At 37.2% G+C, this 17,106-nt stretch overlaps 1 protein-coding gene across 8 annotated transcripts in view; it reads left to right on the plus strand.

Annotated features, from left to right (window-relative positions):
• Positions 1-17,106, plus strand: part of L3MBTL3 (L3MBTL histone methyl-lysine binding protein 3) — a 127,313-nt gene that overhangs the window by 100,628 nt on the left and 9,579 nt on the right. For all 8 annotated transcript variants that reach the window (XM_043592311.1, XM_043592313.1, XM_043592317.1 and 5 more), the window contains one exon: positions 5,917-5,996. In XM_043592311.1, coding sequence (XP_043448246.1) covers positions 5,917-5,996 — 80 coding nt within the window. The remainder of the gene's footprint in view (positions 1-5,916; positions 5,997-17,106) is intronic.

Below are 17,106 nucleotides of genomic sequence, written 5' to 3' on the forward strand. Positions count from 1 at the left end.
AAGGCTTTTCATTTCGTAAGAGGATTGATTGATTGATTGACTGATGATTTCTGAATTGTTTTCCAGAGGATTTTTCCTTGGCATTTTGGTAACGTCCACTGTATTGACCATTCTATTACTTTTCTTCACCAACATATGTTCCTTATGCTAAATAATAATTTAATAGGCTTATTAATCAAAATGTCTTATTTTTAGTCATTAGATAAATAGTAGACCATGTTTACCTCTCTTAGGCCATGTTTATGAAAACACTATTAAAACAACTGCTAATGTATCATCTCAAAAGGAATGAAATCTTGCCATTTGCAACTACGTGGATGGAGCTAGAGTGTATTATGCTAAGAGAAATAAGTCAGTCAGAGAAAGACAAATATATGATTTCACTCATATGTGGAGTTTAAGAAACAAAACAGATGAACATAGGGGAAGGGAAGCAAAAATAAAAACAGAGAGGGAGACAAACTATAAGGGTATCTTAAATACAGAGAACAAACTGAGGGTTTCTAGCAGGGTATTGGGTGGAAGGATGAGCAATAAGGAGGGAACTTGTTGGGATGAGCACTGGGTGTTATGTTTAAGCGATGAATCACTAAATTCTATTCCTGAAATCATGATTACACTGTATATTAACTAACTTGGATTTAAATAAAAGTAAATAAATAAGTTTAAATTAAAAATAAAAACCACTGCTAATGTATAATCTCAAAAAGAACTTAAATTTATTTATTCATTTATTTTTTTTAAATTAATGTTTATTTATTTTTGAGAGAGACACAGAGTGTGAGCAGGGGAGGGGCAGAGAGACAGGGAGACACAGAATCTGAAGCAAGCTCTAGGCTCTGAGCTGTCAGCACAGAGCTCCATGTGGGGCTAGAACTCACAAACCACGAGATCATGACCTGAGCCAAAGTTGGATCCTTAACTGACTGAGCCACCCAGGCATCCCAAAAGGAACTTAATTTTAAAGACTATTTGGGGCACGTGGGTGGCTCAGCTCAGTCAGTTAAGTGTCCAGCTCTTGATTTAGGCTCAGGTCATATCTCTGGCTCAGGTCATGATCTTACCATTTGTGATGACAGTGTGGAGCCTGCTTGGGATTCTGTCTCCCTCTTTCTCTGCCCCTACAGTCCCCCCCCCTCAAATAAAGAAACCTAAAGTAAAATAAAGACTCTTTATTCAAATCTTAACATAGACATAAAAGTTTTAATCCCGCTGGTTTTATTTGCCACCTTTTCTGAGTTGAAGATGGTAACCTCTTTGTCCTGAAGCTGTGCACGCACACACGCTTCTTCGATTGTAGGAGGCATTTGGAGACCGTTCAAGTACTCTTAGGAGTCCTCTAAAGTACAAACCCTAAGATTCTCTTTCTCTGATTTTTTTACCTGTGAGTGACCTCGGTCCAGAAATTTAAAAAAAGCAGAAGAATGCTGGGGGCATGCAGAGACCTCCTTTTCACGTCCAAAACAGAAATCCCTACATTTTTTTATAGCTCTTGCTACTTTCCTTGTGTCTCCTCTCTTTACTGGGGAGTACAGGTACTTTTCAGCTCTAACAAAACCCCTGTGCGACTAGAATAAACTCTGCGGAGAGAGAAGGCGGGGTTATTTCAAGCTAGGAGCCACACCAGACTCATGCTGGATTTAGAGAGATGGCTGAAATCTCTGAATTGAAGCAAAATCATTGGTTCACATTTTTTTCAATATTGTTTTTTAACTTACTGGGGACTGACAGGCATAATTGGCTAGGGATTGTTTTTAAATGGAAAATAAACTTGAAATACAGCTATTTGCATTCACATGCCATCCTCTTACTGTGTATTTACCCTTCTGATGTTTGTTTTGCTAATATTACTACAAAGCATATTTAGAGTAAGATAGTAAGACGGCTAAAGCATGACACGTTAATTACAGAGAAAAAGAGGATGCTGACTCATAAAGAATACATTTTTTCACTTGAGTGGATTCCACTGTCTTAATTAAAAGCCTAAAGAGGGTTCTTGAGTAGGGTTTTACCTATGATTGTATTTCAGTTCAAGCTAGAGAAATGTTGAAATATATTGGTTCTTCACAGTTCTAAAATCTCAAGGGAAATTGCTGTATTCCAGGTACTTTTCTAGGTGTTTTGAACCTACGTTAGCTCACTTACTCTTCCTAGCACCTCACGTGGGGTAGGTGCTATTATTACACACCCATTCTACAAAACATAGAACGTCTCTTGGTTGCAGATTGCACAACTAACAGTAAATAACAGTAACAGACCTGGATTACAGTCTGTTACTGGATTACTGGATTACTACAGACCTAAATAGCAGACCTGGATTACAACCCAGGCGGTCTGACTGCTGTCTGGGTGGTAACTGTTACTCTAAAAGCTAGTTTAAAACTTGAAGCAAACAGGTTACTTAAAGAAAACAAGTGACAGTAGATAATTTTATCACCAAATAGAAGTAATTGGTCAATAGTGGAAGCTGCTGTGTGTGCAGCACTTTCTGTCCATTTATTGAGTCCTTAAAATGCCTATGAGGACAAGGATGGATTTTCCTCATTTTACAGTTGGTGCAGCTGAGAAGTAGGGAAGTTCGGGAACTTGCTAGAGATGGTTTAGAATTAAGTAGCACAGCTAAAATTGCAGCCAAGCCTGTTCACTTCCAAAGACCATACATGTACCCACGCTTTCTCTGTGTTACGATTCACTACCCCCATGCCCAATCAGCTTGTACCTCCTTCCTGAATAAATCTGTTGGCAATAGAAAGTGTTGATCAAGAGGAGAAAATAGAGGAGTTTTTATGTAGAGCAAAACAGTGGTATTAAAATACAGCATAAAAATATTTTTGGTCGTCTTTTTTTTGAAGAAAATCTGTCAAGAAGCATATCTTGTACCACGTTCCAGAGAGTATTATGTTATCACAGAGCGTGGATGTTCTACTGTGGAAGTACTTTGTCCATAATTGGAAGACCTGTACAGCTAGAATAACTTTGTGCTTAGGAAACTGAATCCTAGATCAAGGATTTCATTTTTGCACAGAGAAAGAGCTCCATCACAGCACCTAGTCAGTCAGACTTAGCAATGAAAATCCTAACCTTGTAGGAGAGAGAAATACTGGTTGCCCAATTGAGAAACCAATTTTTATTTTAAATAAAATACAAAAAAAATAAGAATAAGATTCTTCATGCCTGACATTGTCAATAGGAGACTGATGTACTGTATTCTGGAAAAATGCAAGGGTAGAAACCTTGACTCTACTTCAAGGTAATTGAATTTAATTGTGGATTTTAGTGTCAGTAAGACCTGGTATGATACTTGCTCTACAGATTTGGCATTGACTTCTTTAAGTTTCAGTGGTTATAATGTTAACAGAACCTTCTTACAGTGATTGTTATGAAATATTGGACATAGAAAGAGCTCAGCCAGCCTTTGGTACATAGTATGTTCTTAAAATTTTTCTTATTATTAACTTCTTCATTTCTGGATGTGCTTAATTAGGGTTCTATTTACTTCAGTAGTTCTGTTCATCCATTTATTTTATAATGCTTGTTCTAGTAGACTGCTCAGATGACCCCACTGCCCCACCCCTCCAACTTTCTAGCTAAATGAAATATCATGTAGAACCCCCAAGGGACTATTAGTCATTTTTAATTTTAAGGAATTAGCAGAATCAACATATTAAGTAGAAATAAAAACATCCAGTAAACGTTTCTTCTACAGTCCTTTATTTGAACTGTGTTTGGTAAAGATAAATATTCATGTTTATATATTCCCAAGGTTTATATAGGTTCAATTCAATGAAATATTATGAGTTAAAGTAGGGAAAATGGAAAGCGAACATCCTTCTATAATGAAGCAACATAAATGATGTAAGAAAATAGATAGCTTCCATTTTGCTTCTGTTGGGATGGATTATGGCAGATCCAGGCATGAAAAAATATTTTGGGTCAAAGGTCTTATTTTCTTTTTCTGTCTCTATTCTCTTCTAGAAAATGGTTCTTTTCTTACATTTCATAAAATAAATCATTGGCATTGTATTTGGGCATAAGAATACAACAGAACTTTCTTCATACTTAAGTCTTATAACTTTATTTTAATAAAATTTACTTTAAGGAAAACTGTGCTTTATTGAAACCACAAAAATGTAAAACTATCATTAGTGGGCAATTCTGATCATGAAAGCTGAATTATTCAGAAAATTCTGAGACTTAATGTTAACCTTTGACCTCAAAGGCTAAAGACAAAGAAGTTTGTCTTATTTTTTTTTTCTTTTTTTCCTTTTCACAAACCATTCGTTAGAACTTTTAGGAAATCTACAATAATGTAATTGGGCTTTTTTTTATTACTTTGAAAAATGCCAATTTTAAACTATGCCACGGCACTGTATGATTTTCTTCCTAATAAATATTAATATAGTTATCCACAAACAACTTTTTTCAGTGGTCACTATAGATAGCTAGTGGGATAGATTTATGGACTCAAATAATATTATTTCTAATTTAGCATAAAACAAGTTTAGAAGATCACATAAGCTAATTTAAGCATAGTAAGCTGACTTTGGCATGTTTAATTACCAAGTATAACTTTAGCACAGTCTTTACAGAGAAAGCAAACTTTTCTATTATCATTTCAGTTAATGTCCTATCTGCAATCATCAGTGGTATACCTCCTCTCCCAACTTTTATGGAATAAGAGCCTCTATGTCTTTTAATTCTATTACTCTTGGGAAAAGATTTGTTTTTATTTTGTAATAACAGTAATTCTTCCCCATTCTCAAATAAGCAGTATTCTTTCGCATTTGTGATAAGTTGTTTTTAGTATGAACTTAGCCAGGGAGTTCAGATCTCAATGAAAATTTTACATGTGTCACTGGAAATGATCTTTCTAAGAAGTAGGGAACATGTATTTATTGCAGACTTACAGTGTGTTAGCATCATTGTGTCATCACCGTTCAGCTAGAGAATTAAATTAGTGCCTTTTTAATTAAGACAATACAACTTCTTTATATTTTGTTGGGACATTTGGTTTCGTGTGTATTTGCCTTTTTCTTAATTAAAACTTAACAGAAGTATGATCAGGGTCTTTAAGAAACTCAGGATATATTTATAAAGGTAACAATACATAAGAAACAATACGACATAAATATAGAGTATTATAAAGCATTACAGTGTGTAAACCAGGTATCATAGCCTAGATAGTTCCAGGAAATTGGAGAGTGGGATATATTTTGAACTCTGAGAATGGAATAGATTAGGTTGAAAAATTTCAAATACTTCAAATTTAGCTTTCAAGAAAATAGAGTTAGTTAGTCTGTGCTTAGTTCCCTTTAACGCCATTTTTGTCCCTGATTTAAGGATAAAGCTCTGAATTAAGATTGTAATGATTCCATTCCATTTTACAGCATTGTTGGCATGTTTAGATTAGCATCAGGTCATTCCTGGTCAGAAAGAGTCGGAATCAATACAGCCTACACATTTGACCTGGTTAAGCCAGGAAGAGCTTCCCAGAATTGAGTTTGCTTCTCCTGGGCCAGTCTCAGTGTCAATCCCAAATCCCAGAGCTAAGGTAGTTTGTATGCTACTTGATTAAATGGTAGGGGTTTCAAAATATTTTCTTTCCTTAAATTGTAGTTCGGTAACCAGTGAAACTCTTCATGAAAACATGCCCCAATTTGAAGTTGAATTATTCAGTAGCTACATTTGCTAACATGTAACATAGTTCACCTTAATACCGTTCTTAGCTTTAAAAATCTCTTTTCAGAACAGTAAATGAAAATTGGTAATGAAGAAACTGGATATTTATAGATGTTATTAGTAGGAGTTACATCTTAGTAGAACTAAAAATCCTTTCTCACAGTAGTGGTAATGTTTGTTTTTAAATTAAGAAAGACAGTTGGTGAGATGCAGTGCTGAACACCTATTTTTTTTCAGAGACCAGCATCCTGATGATGTCAAAGAAGACTTTGAAGAGAGACCAGAAAGTGAAATGAGGACATCACATGAAGCCAGAGGTAGCCATAATCATCTTGTATTAGGGATGCATATTACTATGAATACTCATCAGAATCTAGTGGAATATAGCAGTCACTTTTATATTAAAGATAAACTTCATTTAGTTGATTTGTTGTGTTATCACAGGCTATAAAAGTTTACTGTTCAGGGTAGACAGTTGACCTTCAACAACATGGGTTTGAACTATGTGGGTCCATGTATACACAGATTTTTTTCTTAGTAAATACGGTACAGTCCTGTAAATGTATTTTCTCTTCTTTATGATTTTGTTAATAACATTTTCTTTTATCTAGATTACTTTATTATAAGAATATAGTATTAGATACATATAATATACAAACTATGTGTTAATCAACTGGTTAGGTTATTGATAAGGCTTCTAGTCAACAATAGGCTATTAGCGGTTAAATTGAGGGGCAGGAGGAATCAAAAGTTATACACAAATTAAAAAAAAAAAGTTATACACAGATTTTTGGCTATCCAGGGGTAAGTGTCCTTAACCCCTGCATTGCTCAAGGGTCAACTGTTGTGTGTAATTTATAATGATATGGATTCATCTGTGATCTGTATTTACAGCTTCTCTCACATACTGTACAATATATATTATATATAAACTTTGGGTAATACTACATTTGGTTCTTGTCATATATTTCTATTGGGATTGTTGATGTCATTTGCTTCATATGCTTAAAGCTGATCTTAGAATGTGTATTGAAATCCAAATGGAATTAATATGGTCTTAATCTAATACCACAAAATGAAAAGAAAATCATTTGAACAAATATTTTAGGTCGTATTGGAGAAAGTAATTTGTCTTACATCTTTGCTAAAAGGACATAATGATGGCTTAACTAAGTAATGAAATCATAATGACTGTTATAGTATAGATTGTATTTATAATTTACACAAAATTATCATTTTTTATGAGAAAGTGTTAGCCTGACTGTGAGTTTAATGATTGTCCCTGGGGACTTTGCATTTCATGTGTATTTTTTGCTTTAGATTATTATGTAAGATTTGAGAATGGCACCTAATGACTGTTTGCCTGCCGTGTCCTATTCCACAAGTGATGCTTTGATTTCCATGTCTGATTTTTAGAAGGCAGTAATTTGTGATTAATTTAAAAGTTCCATCTCTGCTGTCTTCAGCATGTTCTGGTGTGTTTAATGTAGCCCTATATACAAACCCTACCAATGGCCAGGGTTTGAATCCCTGCCCTGCTACCTGCTAGCTGCGCGATTGTGGACATTTCACTGAAAAACCTCTCAGTGCTTCTGCTTTTCTTTTCTTTTTTTTTTTTTAAACTTTCTCAGCTCATTTATTAGCAAGTCATGATGACAAATCAAAGGTTCCCAACCAAATAGGAGTGCAGTTTGAGCCAGCTAAAAACAAAAAAGTCCAATTCTAAACAAATCTCATGTTGTTTCCATGCATTCACACTCTTAACATTCAAACTCTTCCTATGCTTATCTCAGCGATGTCTGTCGTGGCACTCCTGCCTGCATCTACCATCTTCTAGGAGCAGTAGTTTCTGTCTCTCTGAATCCTGGTTCCACCATTGAGTTTCAGTGAAATCTGCAGTGAAAATCAGTTCAACAGTTTCTTTTTTTTTTTTTAATTTATTGTTGGTAATTAACCAATTCAATAAGCACATGTAGTCCTTAATTCAAAAAACAGACACTAAGATGGACCCAGGATTAAATATTGGAGCTTAATGACTCTTTCTCACTCTTCTATGTGGCCATATTTTCCAAAACATTTTTCTTTTCTTTTCTTTCTTTTCTTTCTTTTCTTTTCTTTTCTTTTCTTTTCTTTTCTTTTCTTTTCTTTTCTTTTCTTTCCTTTCCTTTCCTTTTCTTTTCTTTTCTTTTCTTTTCTTTCTTTCTTTCTTTCTTTCTTTCTTTCTTTCTTTCTTTCTTTCTTTCTTTCTTTCTTTCAATTTACATCCAAGTTAGTTAGCATGTAGTGCAACAATGATTTCAGGAGTAGATTCCTTAGTGCCCCTTACCCATACAGCCCATCCCCCCTCCCACAACCCCTCCAGTAACCCTCTGTTTGTTCTCCTTACTTAGAGTCTCTTCTGTTTTGTCCCCCTCCCTGTTTATCTACCCAAAAGGATAATAATGATGGTAACTCCCTCCCACTTGTCATGACAATTAAGTGCATTTGCAACTTCCTTCAAACAGTACCTGGCACATAGTAAGCACTATGCAAGTATTTGATTATTTTAAATGTTTCTGGCCACTTAGAAAGGAAGAAAAACATTTGCTTTGTGAGGGTTGTGTCATCAAGGTATATTGGATTCTGGAACAAAGGTTTGTCTTTTCTTGTGGTTGGCGGTTAGGAGCACAGCCTTAATTACTGTCAGGGCTCCACCACTTACTGGCTGTGTGGCTGGCTCTCTGTTTCACTTTCCTCCTTTGTAAAGTTAATGTAGTAATAGTAGCCACATCATTGGATTGTCATGAGGATTAAATGCATCAGCTGCTGCTGCCGCTGGTAGGAGGGCAATAGTATTGCGATGACTGTTTATTGCATGGAATTGTCTCATTGAAAATTCAGATAGATTCATAATAGAATCTTAGGCTCTGAACTTTTGGAGAGAGTAATAATTTAATAAGCTCTTCAGTCTCTTCCTAACTTGGTGATTGAATTAACTTTTTATTTGATCTGCTGAGCTGATTTTAATAATTGTTTTCTGGAAAGAGTCTGGAGAATTATTTTTCTCTAATAGAGAATTTGGCTCGATTAACATATGATACGCATGGTGATCTCTCTTTATCTTTTCAAACTTTGTATATTTTCGTCCTGTTTTTCTCTATTTGAATTGCCTGAGTGTTTCTGTTTTATTCTTTCCAGAAACACTACTAGGGTTCACATATAGCTCTTAATTATTGCTCTCACCTACAAAAGCTACAGTGCAATATGCATATGTTATTTACGATCTTATTTTTTATTAGTAAAAGAAAAGGGGCCTGATAAAATAAGTTGATTTGAGAATTTTTTTTAAGTTTATTTATTTATTTTGAGAGAGAGAACACAAGCAAGGGGCAGAAGGAGAAGAAGAGAGAGAATCTCAGGCTCCATGCTGCCAGAGCAGAGCACAACTCGGGGCTCAGTCTCACAAACTGTGAGATCGTGACCTGAACCAAAGTCGAGAGTCAGATGCTTAACCGACTGAGCCACCCAGGCATCCCACTTTGAGAAATTTTGCTCATATGTTCCTAAGTGAGATTTGACTATTAATATCTCATCCATTTTTAGCCTCTTAAAATGAACTTGCTATCTTTCCTTCATTATCAAATTTTTGAAACATTTTATATAAAACTTTCATAAAACTAATTCCATCTATAGTGAAATCATGTTGTGATTATCAGCTGGTCTTTAAATCCAGGAACTTCTTTCAGTTCTAATTTTGGTTATTACTTATGCTCTATGTTTTCTCTCTGTTGACTGGTAATACCAATTATTCTTGAGTTAGAGCCAAGGGATTATATTTGTGTTCAAAATATTTAACCATTGGTTTTTGCACAAGACAATTAGCATCAATACTGATCTTAGTTCTGGAGGAGAGTTCTGGAAGCTCTCCACTATACCAAGAGTTATGCTTAGTTGCTGGATCTTTTGGAAGTCCAATAAGGACATGGCTGCACTGGGGGCTGGAAGGGGGCACTCTACCAACCAATATGGAAGTATTTTAATAACAAATATTTTTTGATGTTCTGCTCATGTTTCTCAAGTTGAAATATCTCACTCAGCTTCTTGCTGTATCAAGTCTACTGCTTACTGCCTTTAACATGAATTTTAGCAGTGGCAGTTTTTATTTCCCTTTAATTCGCTACATTGACTTGTTCCCTTTCATAGCCTTTTTTTGTTTTGTAGGGGTCATATCCCCTTGTGCTTCACTAAAATCATGAAATTCCTCTGTCAAATAAATCAGTGCTCCTCTTCCGATGTTTTTGTCAGAGGCCCCAAGGTGATTGTTCCCTATTTTAACGTTTTTGAATCCAGAGAATTTTTCCCAGGTCTTTTGTGAAGAACACTTATGACACTCCCATTTGGGTACCAGTAGAATTCTTCTTTCAAACATGAGCCTAGAGGTCAGGTAGCTATACCCCACCCCGGGTCTACATTCTTGAACCTCATAGATGCTCACCAGCAGTCATTCCCAGTCACATCCCTCCAGTGGCGGAAGGAGCCGTTCCCAAATCTAGCCTGTCTGGGGGGTGGTGCAAGGGATAGGAGAGAGCCCAGTGCAGTTTGTGTATTATTTAGGATAGAGGAGACTGAAAAAAAGCCACCTTAAGTTTCTTTATAACGGCAACAGGATTTAAGACTCAGTAGGTCCATGAGAACTATTTTATTTGGAGTCTGGGAGCAAATTGATATTTAAAAAAAAAAAAACTTCCTCCTAAAAAAATCCTCCCACCCTGTTTCTTCAGTTAACTCAGGTTAATTCCTTGCAATATGTGTAATTATAAGCCCGTTTGTTTTTTTTAAGTTGATTTTATTTGGATAGAGAACAAGCACAAGTGGGAGGGGGCAGATAGACAATCTCAAATAGGCTCTAGGCTCAACACAGAGCTCGACGCAGGGCTCGATCCCACGACTGTGGGTGATCATGACCTGAGCTGATATCAGGTGTCAGATGCTTAACCAACTAGGCATCCCTGAGCTCTTTTATTTTTTTATGATTCTCACTATGCAACTGAATTTGACCTTTGGGGACTTTCACTGAATATAATTTATCACTTTTTTCCTTTTTTTTAAACTTCTATCTTTTTTAGTAATTCATCCCATCATTGTAGGAAAGACCTTTAATAAAGGATTCTATAAATTGGCCTTCATGTTTAAACTCTTGTAATCCTGGGAAAGGTACAGTTTTGTTTTCTCTCCTGCAAGTATTCTTTCTCTTGGGCTGCTGATAATGCAGAAAGAGTTGAATTCTATTTTGTAATGTAATGTGCTAGATTCTCCCATAAAAAATCAGCCTTGCTTTTTGCTTCCATAGCAGTTGGTTTTTTATTTTGGTTGTTAACCTTGAAATGACCCTCAAGTATCTTTCATGCCCGAATTAAGTATCTTGGAGCTAATTTTTACCTCCATTCCTTGATGCTATGATCCATTTATCTTACCCAATCACTGCTGTTGTTCATCTTTTTATATTCAGTCACCAGTTAGTAACTCCATTAAAAAAAATTGGGGGGTGGGGGAGTTGACAGATGTATTTCATTTCTTTTGTCTGGCCGTATTCTTTTCACAATTAAGAGCATTATAGACTCATGGAATATTAGCCTGAAAGCATATTGACTCCTTTTCATTTTTGCTTTTTATGTCAAATGCACTCTCCACGATATGCCTTTCTTTCAAGATAGGAATAATTTCTCTCATTTGCGGACTTTACTATTTGCCAGACATCGGGATAAGCATTTTAAAGATATCACGTAATCCTCACAGCGATCCTGTTGCCTTGATTTCACCAAGATAGAGCTCGCCAGTGGCAGAGCAGGAATTTGAATCCACATTTATCAGACTCTTAAACTCACCCTCTTGACTATAACCCTAGGAGGCGAAAGATCCACACTGCCACTCTCTCACAGGGTGGCTTTGGGATCGTTCCTCACCTCACCTCACGGGTAGTTACCTCCTAGCACGGTTTTGAAACTAAAATGAAGCAAAGCATTTGGAGATTTTGGTCTCAACTTCTGTCGCTGGCTTAAAGGAATAGGGATGAGTCAAGCAACAGGTCAGTGGTAGCTTATGCTGTTGGCTTGTCAACTTAGCATCTGCAGAGTCGGAAGTAGGAACCCCACTCAGAGTATAGCAAGTAGCAGAGTCTGAAAGTAGCAGAGAGCATGAGTACTTCCTTTCTCCAGCCCACCATATAGTGGTTCTACTGGGTCTTAATGGAACAGTCCTGTAGGAAGCAGGTTCTCACACTCTGTGGTGGGGAGGACACCATAGTGGAAAGTAGTCTCTTTCTACTGGGAGACTTCATGGCTGCTTTAGATGATGTTCCCATACTGAAGATTTATTGTTTTGATTCTATGTGAAACATCGGAGGATATTTCTTTCAGGATCACCTTTATCAGAAAGGTCTTTTTACAAGGGTTAATCTTTCACTTCACTTTTTCCTACCTTAAGCCAAAGCAAGGCTTTGGCTGTGCCCTCAACCAGAATTGAGAGGAGAGACATGGTGGGCAAATTTGTCGTTGCAAGTTCCTACTTTGGGCAACTACATTATTATTTACTAAACTCCATTTCAGGGAAGTCTGCAAGGTGGGGCACGTGGGTGGCTCAGTTGGCCAAGCACCTGACTCTTGAATTCGGCTCAGGTCATGGTCTCACAGTTCGTGAGACTGAGCCCCATATCGGGGCTTAGGATTCCCTCTCTCCCTCTCTGCCCCTCCTCTACTCGGGCTCCCTCGCTCTCTCCCTCTCTCTCAAAAGAAATAAACATTTTTTTTTTTAAAAAGAAAGAAAGTCTGCTAGATATGCCGTATTGGCAGACTTTTCACAGTTTCTGATGCAGTGTAAGTGCTGAATATGATTTCCATATAGTAAATTGTGACGTGAATAGTAGAGGCAGGCCTTTCTTTCCATTCTCCAGGTAGCAGCCTATGGAAAATATTCCTCATTTGATAATTGTCTAGACAGATGCAATCACAGTAAAACCGTTAATTCACCAAGTTATTTCTCTGGCACCACGGCCACGTAACATTTTCTTATTTCTGATATTAAGGAAGCCCAGCAATTGATGATTTCACAGTACTTTCCCCAAAAGGCAGTAAATCGCTTTCCAAGTCACCAAAGTGGCTTCTGGTTTTTGTTACTTTTTTTTGAGTTTATTTATTACCAGCTTCTGGTTTTATATAACTTTCATTATCAAAATAACATGTTTATTGTAGAATAACTAGCAAATACAGGGAATTAAAAAGAAAACCAAAATCACCTGTGATTTTATTTTCCAAGATACCAAAATTTCCTGAATTTTGGTATCTATTTTGCAGGACATTTTATATCTGAAGTAATATACAAACTGCTTTACAACCTGTGTTTTTTTAACTTTATAATATCCCAACCATTTTCACATAAATATTTATACTAATTAAAAGATAATATCAACTATTTCCATGGTAGATAAATATAGCATCATTTAATGAACCCCTCTCTGTTGGGTATCTAGGCTAGGAGTTTCCCCTCTCTCACTGTTATAAGACAGTGTTGGAGTAATAAACCTTAGTCTTGATTAGGATTAGGTCTGTGTGTGAGTGTGACATAAAAACACTCATAAGCGGGGGCGCCTGGGTGGCTCATTCGGTTAAGCGTCCGACTTCGGCTCAGGTCATGATCTCACGGTCCGTGGGTTCGAGCCCCGCGTCGGGCTCTGTGCTGACAGCTCAGAGCCTGGAGCCTGTTTCAGATTCTGTGTCTCCCTCTCTCTCTGCCCCTCCCCCGTTCATGCTCTGTCTCTCTCTGTCCCCAAAATAAATAAACGTTGAAAAAAAAAAACACTCATAAGCGACTTCTGTCCAGTAAGAGCTGCTTATTTCTGTCTCACATAGAGCAAGTTCAGAGGTAGGTGGGCCAAGACTTCATGGTACTCAACAGCACTGGGAAATCAGGCTCCATCCAGTTTTGTTGTTCTGTCCCACAGAGTGTCTACTCCCAAGGCCATATGTTGGTCAGAAGTGGTTCTGGAGAGCTAGTCATTCAACCACCGCTGTGTCCAGGCGGAAGGAGGGTCAGTGCACGGAAGTAGTAGTGGGTGCCCTTACCGGGCTCTTATTCTTGAAAGGCATTTTCTGTTTATATCCCATTAGTCACGTGACCGCATCTGGCCACAAGAGTGACTGGGACACGTAGTCTTCATTGTGGATACAATTATGTACCCAGCAGAGAACCTCCATAGTGACTTTCTTACAGAGGATTGGCTAACATTTACACTTAATTAGGTCCTTACGATGAACTCTGAGACTGGGAATCGTCGAGTCAAAGGATAGTAACTCACAGGGAACCTGTTTCAAGTGAGAGAAAAGACTTGCCCCAGGTTCATCAGAGCTGAGTGTTTTGTAGTTACTTCACAGTGATGGTGATGATGAGAACGGAAAGCATCCTTCTGGCTCACCAAAAGGTGCGATCTTGCTGATGCACAGCATCCTGCTGACCTTGGGGGTGCAGGTCCTGTGCAGGGAGTGAATGTTTGACATTACAGTGTACTTGGAGATCCTAACAGTACAGCCCCGTACTGTGCAATGTCTACAGCTCGTTGAGTCAGGAATCTTCGTGCTGCTGTGTTCTAAGACTGACAGCTACTTGCAGCTGGCCCTTGTGTGATTTCTGCCTACATTTCACTCTTCAAATTTGGCATTACAAAATCTTCTCCTTTTGCCTCTTTTCTGATGGAACATTCTGGTCCTAATGCCTCCTCTACATGACCAGGAGGTCTTCAGTGTCTGTCTCAATCTGATTCTCATACATATATACATGTTTCACTTAAAAAAAATAATAATAATAATAAATAAAAAGAAGAGAAAAGAGCGATCATTTGATTGAATATGAGAATAGATGGATTTGTTCATGAACATAGTGAATATTGTTATTTATCTCTGCCTTGAACTATGTTTCTCACTTTAATGTACCATAAGATTTCTCTTAATTCTTACCTTGCTACTTTTGAGGATGACACCCCAGTTCTGCAAATAAAATGTATCAATTATCGGACCAAGGATCAGGACAAATTAAAATTACTACTCTATAGTAATTTAGGCATTTTCAGCCAGCTTAAAAAATTTTTACCTTACATTTGCTTAAATATTTCTGTCCTAATTTATGTATATTCTAAGAAAACTAGAATGGAAACATTTTTTGAAGAAAGAAAAAAGATGTTGCTTTTCATTGAAGGGGAGATATTGGTGGCCTTACCTTCCTAAGAGCCACTTTGAAGATATTCAGTATCCTGTTTATTTTTGTTGAGAATACTCCTTATTTCTTTTTTTTTTTAATATTTATTTTTGAGAGAGAGTGGGAGACAGAGCACCAGTAGGGGAGGGGCAGAGAGAGAGGGAGACACAGAATCCGAAACAGGCTCCAGGCTCTGAGCCGTCAGCACAGAGCACGATGCGGGACTGGAACTCATGAACTGCGAGATCATGACCTGAGCCAAAGTCAGACGCTCAACCAACTGAGCCAACCAGGTGCCCCTTTTCAATTCTTTTTTTTTTAATATTTATTTTATTTTTTTATTTTTTAAATATTTATTTATTTTGAGAGAGAGAGAGAGAGCGAGCAAGCAGGGGAGGGTCAGAGAGAGGGAGACAGAGAATCCTAAGCAGGCTCCATGCTGACACAGAGCCTGACACAGGTCTCAGTCCCACAAACCATGAAATCATGACCTGAGCTGACATCAAGAGTCGGATGTTTAGCTGACTGAACCACCCAGGTGCTAAAAAATAATTTGTTAAATCCCAAATTAAAAAAAAAAAATTATTGACTTAAGTAGTCTCTGTGCCCAACATGGGGCTCGAACTCACGACCCCAAGATCAAGAGTCACATGCTTTTCTGACTGAGCCAGGCACCTCCCTGTTCATCCTTCCTTCACTTTCTCAGATTATACCAGAAATACATATCCTTGATAGTCATAAAACAATAAAAGCCATTTAGACAATTTCTAAACAAAGTATAACCTTTCCTCATAATATTTTACTTTTGCAAGGATTAGTGAGAAATAGACTTGGAAATCATCCCCTGGCAGTTCTGTGCCCAGTGGTATAGAATTGAGTAGCCCTGAAGAATTGTGGAAGCACAAAACCAAAGGGGAGGGGGAGAAGGACGTTAGATCGTATGCCTTTGAGAACGTTTCATTTCAGGGAACTTCAAACATACAGAAAACTCTTGTAAAAGTGTTATTTTTCATGCAGATAAATAGTTTGAGAGAAGGGCAGTAAGAAATATGACCCTAGTGATAAAATGGTGGTAGCAGAAATGTCTTCTGGAACAAGGGCTTCGTTTTCTGGAGCACATTGTGCACGTTCAAACCTCCTCTTCCTTACTCTTGGCACTGGGCCGCCTACTTGAGCCAAAGTCTTTCACATTTATTTCAGTCTGATCACATGTTAAAATGAAAACCTGGAGTCACATTTGTGTGCCATTCAAGGACTCAGATACACATTCACTTAAATAAAGTTGTTTCTCTCTTTTTGGGACTGGGATCATAGCTAACACACTGTTATTTTCAGAAGAGATGGGACGTTCTATATAGCTGGGAAACACTAGTTTTGCCTCATTCATTGGAAAACACCATTGGGCCTCAGGACATCAATCAGCCTGAAAGAATCAACAAAAGGAAGGAAAGTCTTAAGTGAAAGATGCAAAGTTGGTTTTAGGTTTAGAATGATGTATGCGTCTAGACCTGTTTATATTATCTGCTTCAAAGACATGCAGGAGCCACCAGAAATAGGGGAGCTTTATGGTTTTAAGTCATTTCTTTAAGAATGGCTCTGTTGTTTTTCTAAAGAATAATAATGTAGCAACATTAGAAATGAACCGCGAATAAGACAACTTTAGCAGCAAATAGAATGGAGCTGCAGTGAAGGAGGGAACAGTGGCAAGTGTTAATAGAATAGAAACAGTTATATAATAAATGTATCGCTTTGGAAAAGACCGACACTTATGTGGCAAGCAATCAGAGCGCAAACCATAGAGTAGGCTCTACGGTTTTACTCTGGTGTGGAACTGGAAATCTTACCATTTCACAGTAGCCTGCCTCATGAAAGATGCACAAATATTATATTTCAAATAATTAGCTGAACTCTTGGGAATGTCTGAGATTAAGCAATGTTTTTAAGTTACCCTGTATTTATATATGCTAAACAAAAGCATCTTGAACTCTGGGAAATTTAAAAAGAATACACACACACACACACACACACACATATACATATAATTATATTATATATATATATATATATATATATATATATATATATATATATTCATGTGGAGCAGGTAGATTTTTCTGTATGCACTCGACTCAGGTAGAGAACGAGGACCAGTGGCTGTTAGCTTCAGTAAGATAGATTTTTTTTTTAAATAGTTCTAAGTTACTT

This window comes from Prionailurus bengalensis, chromosome B2, assembly GCF_016509475.1.
Source record: "Prionailurus bengalensis isolate Pbe53 chromosome B2, Fcat_Pben_1.1_paternal_pri, whole genome shotgun sequence".
NCBI classification, from domain to species: Eukaryota; Metazoa; Chordata; class Mammalia; order Carnivora; family Felidae; genus Prionailurus; species Prionailurus bengalensis.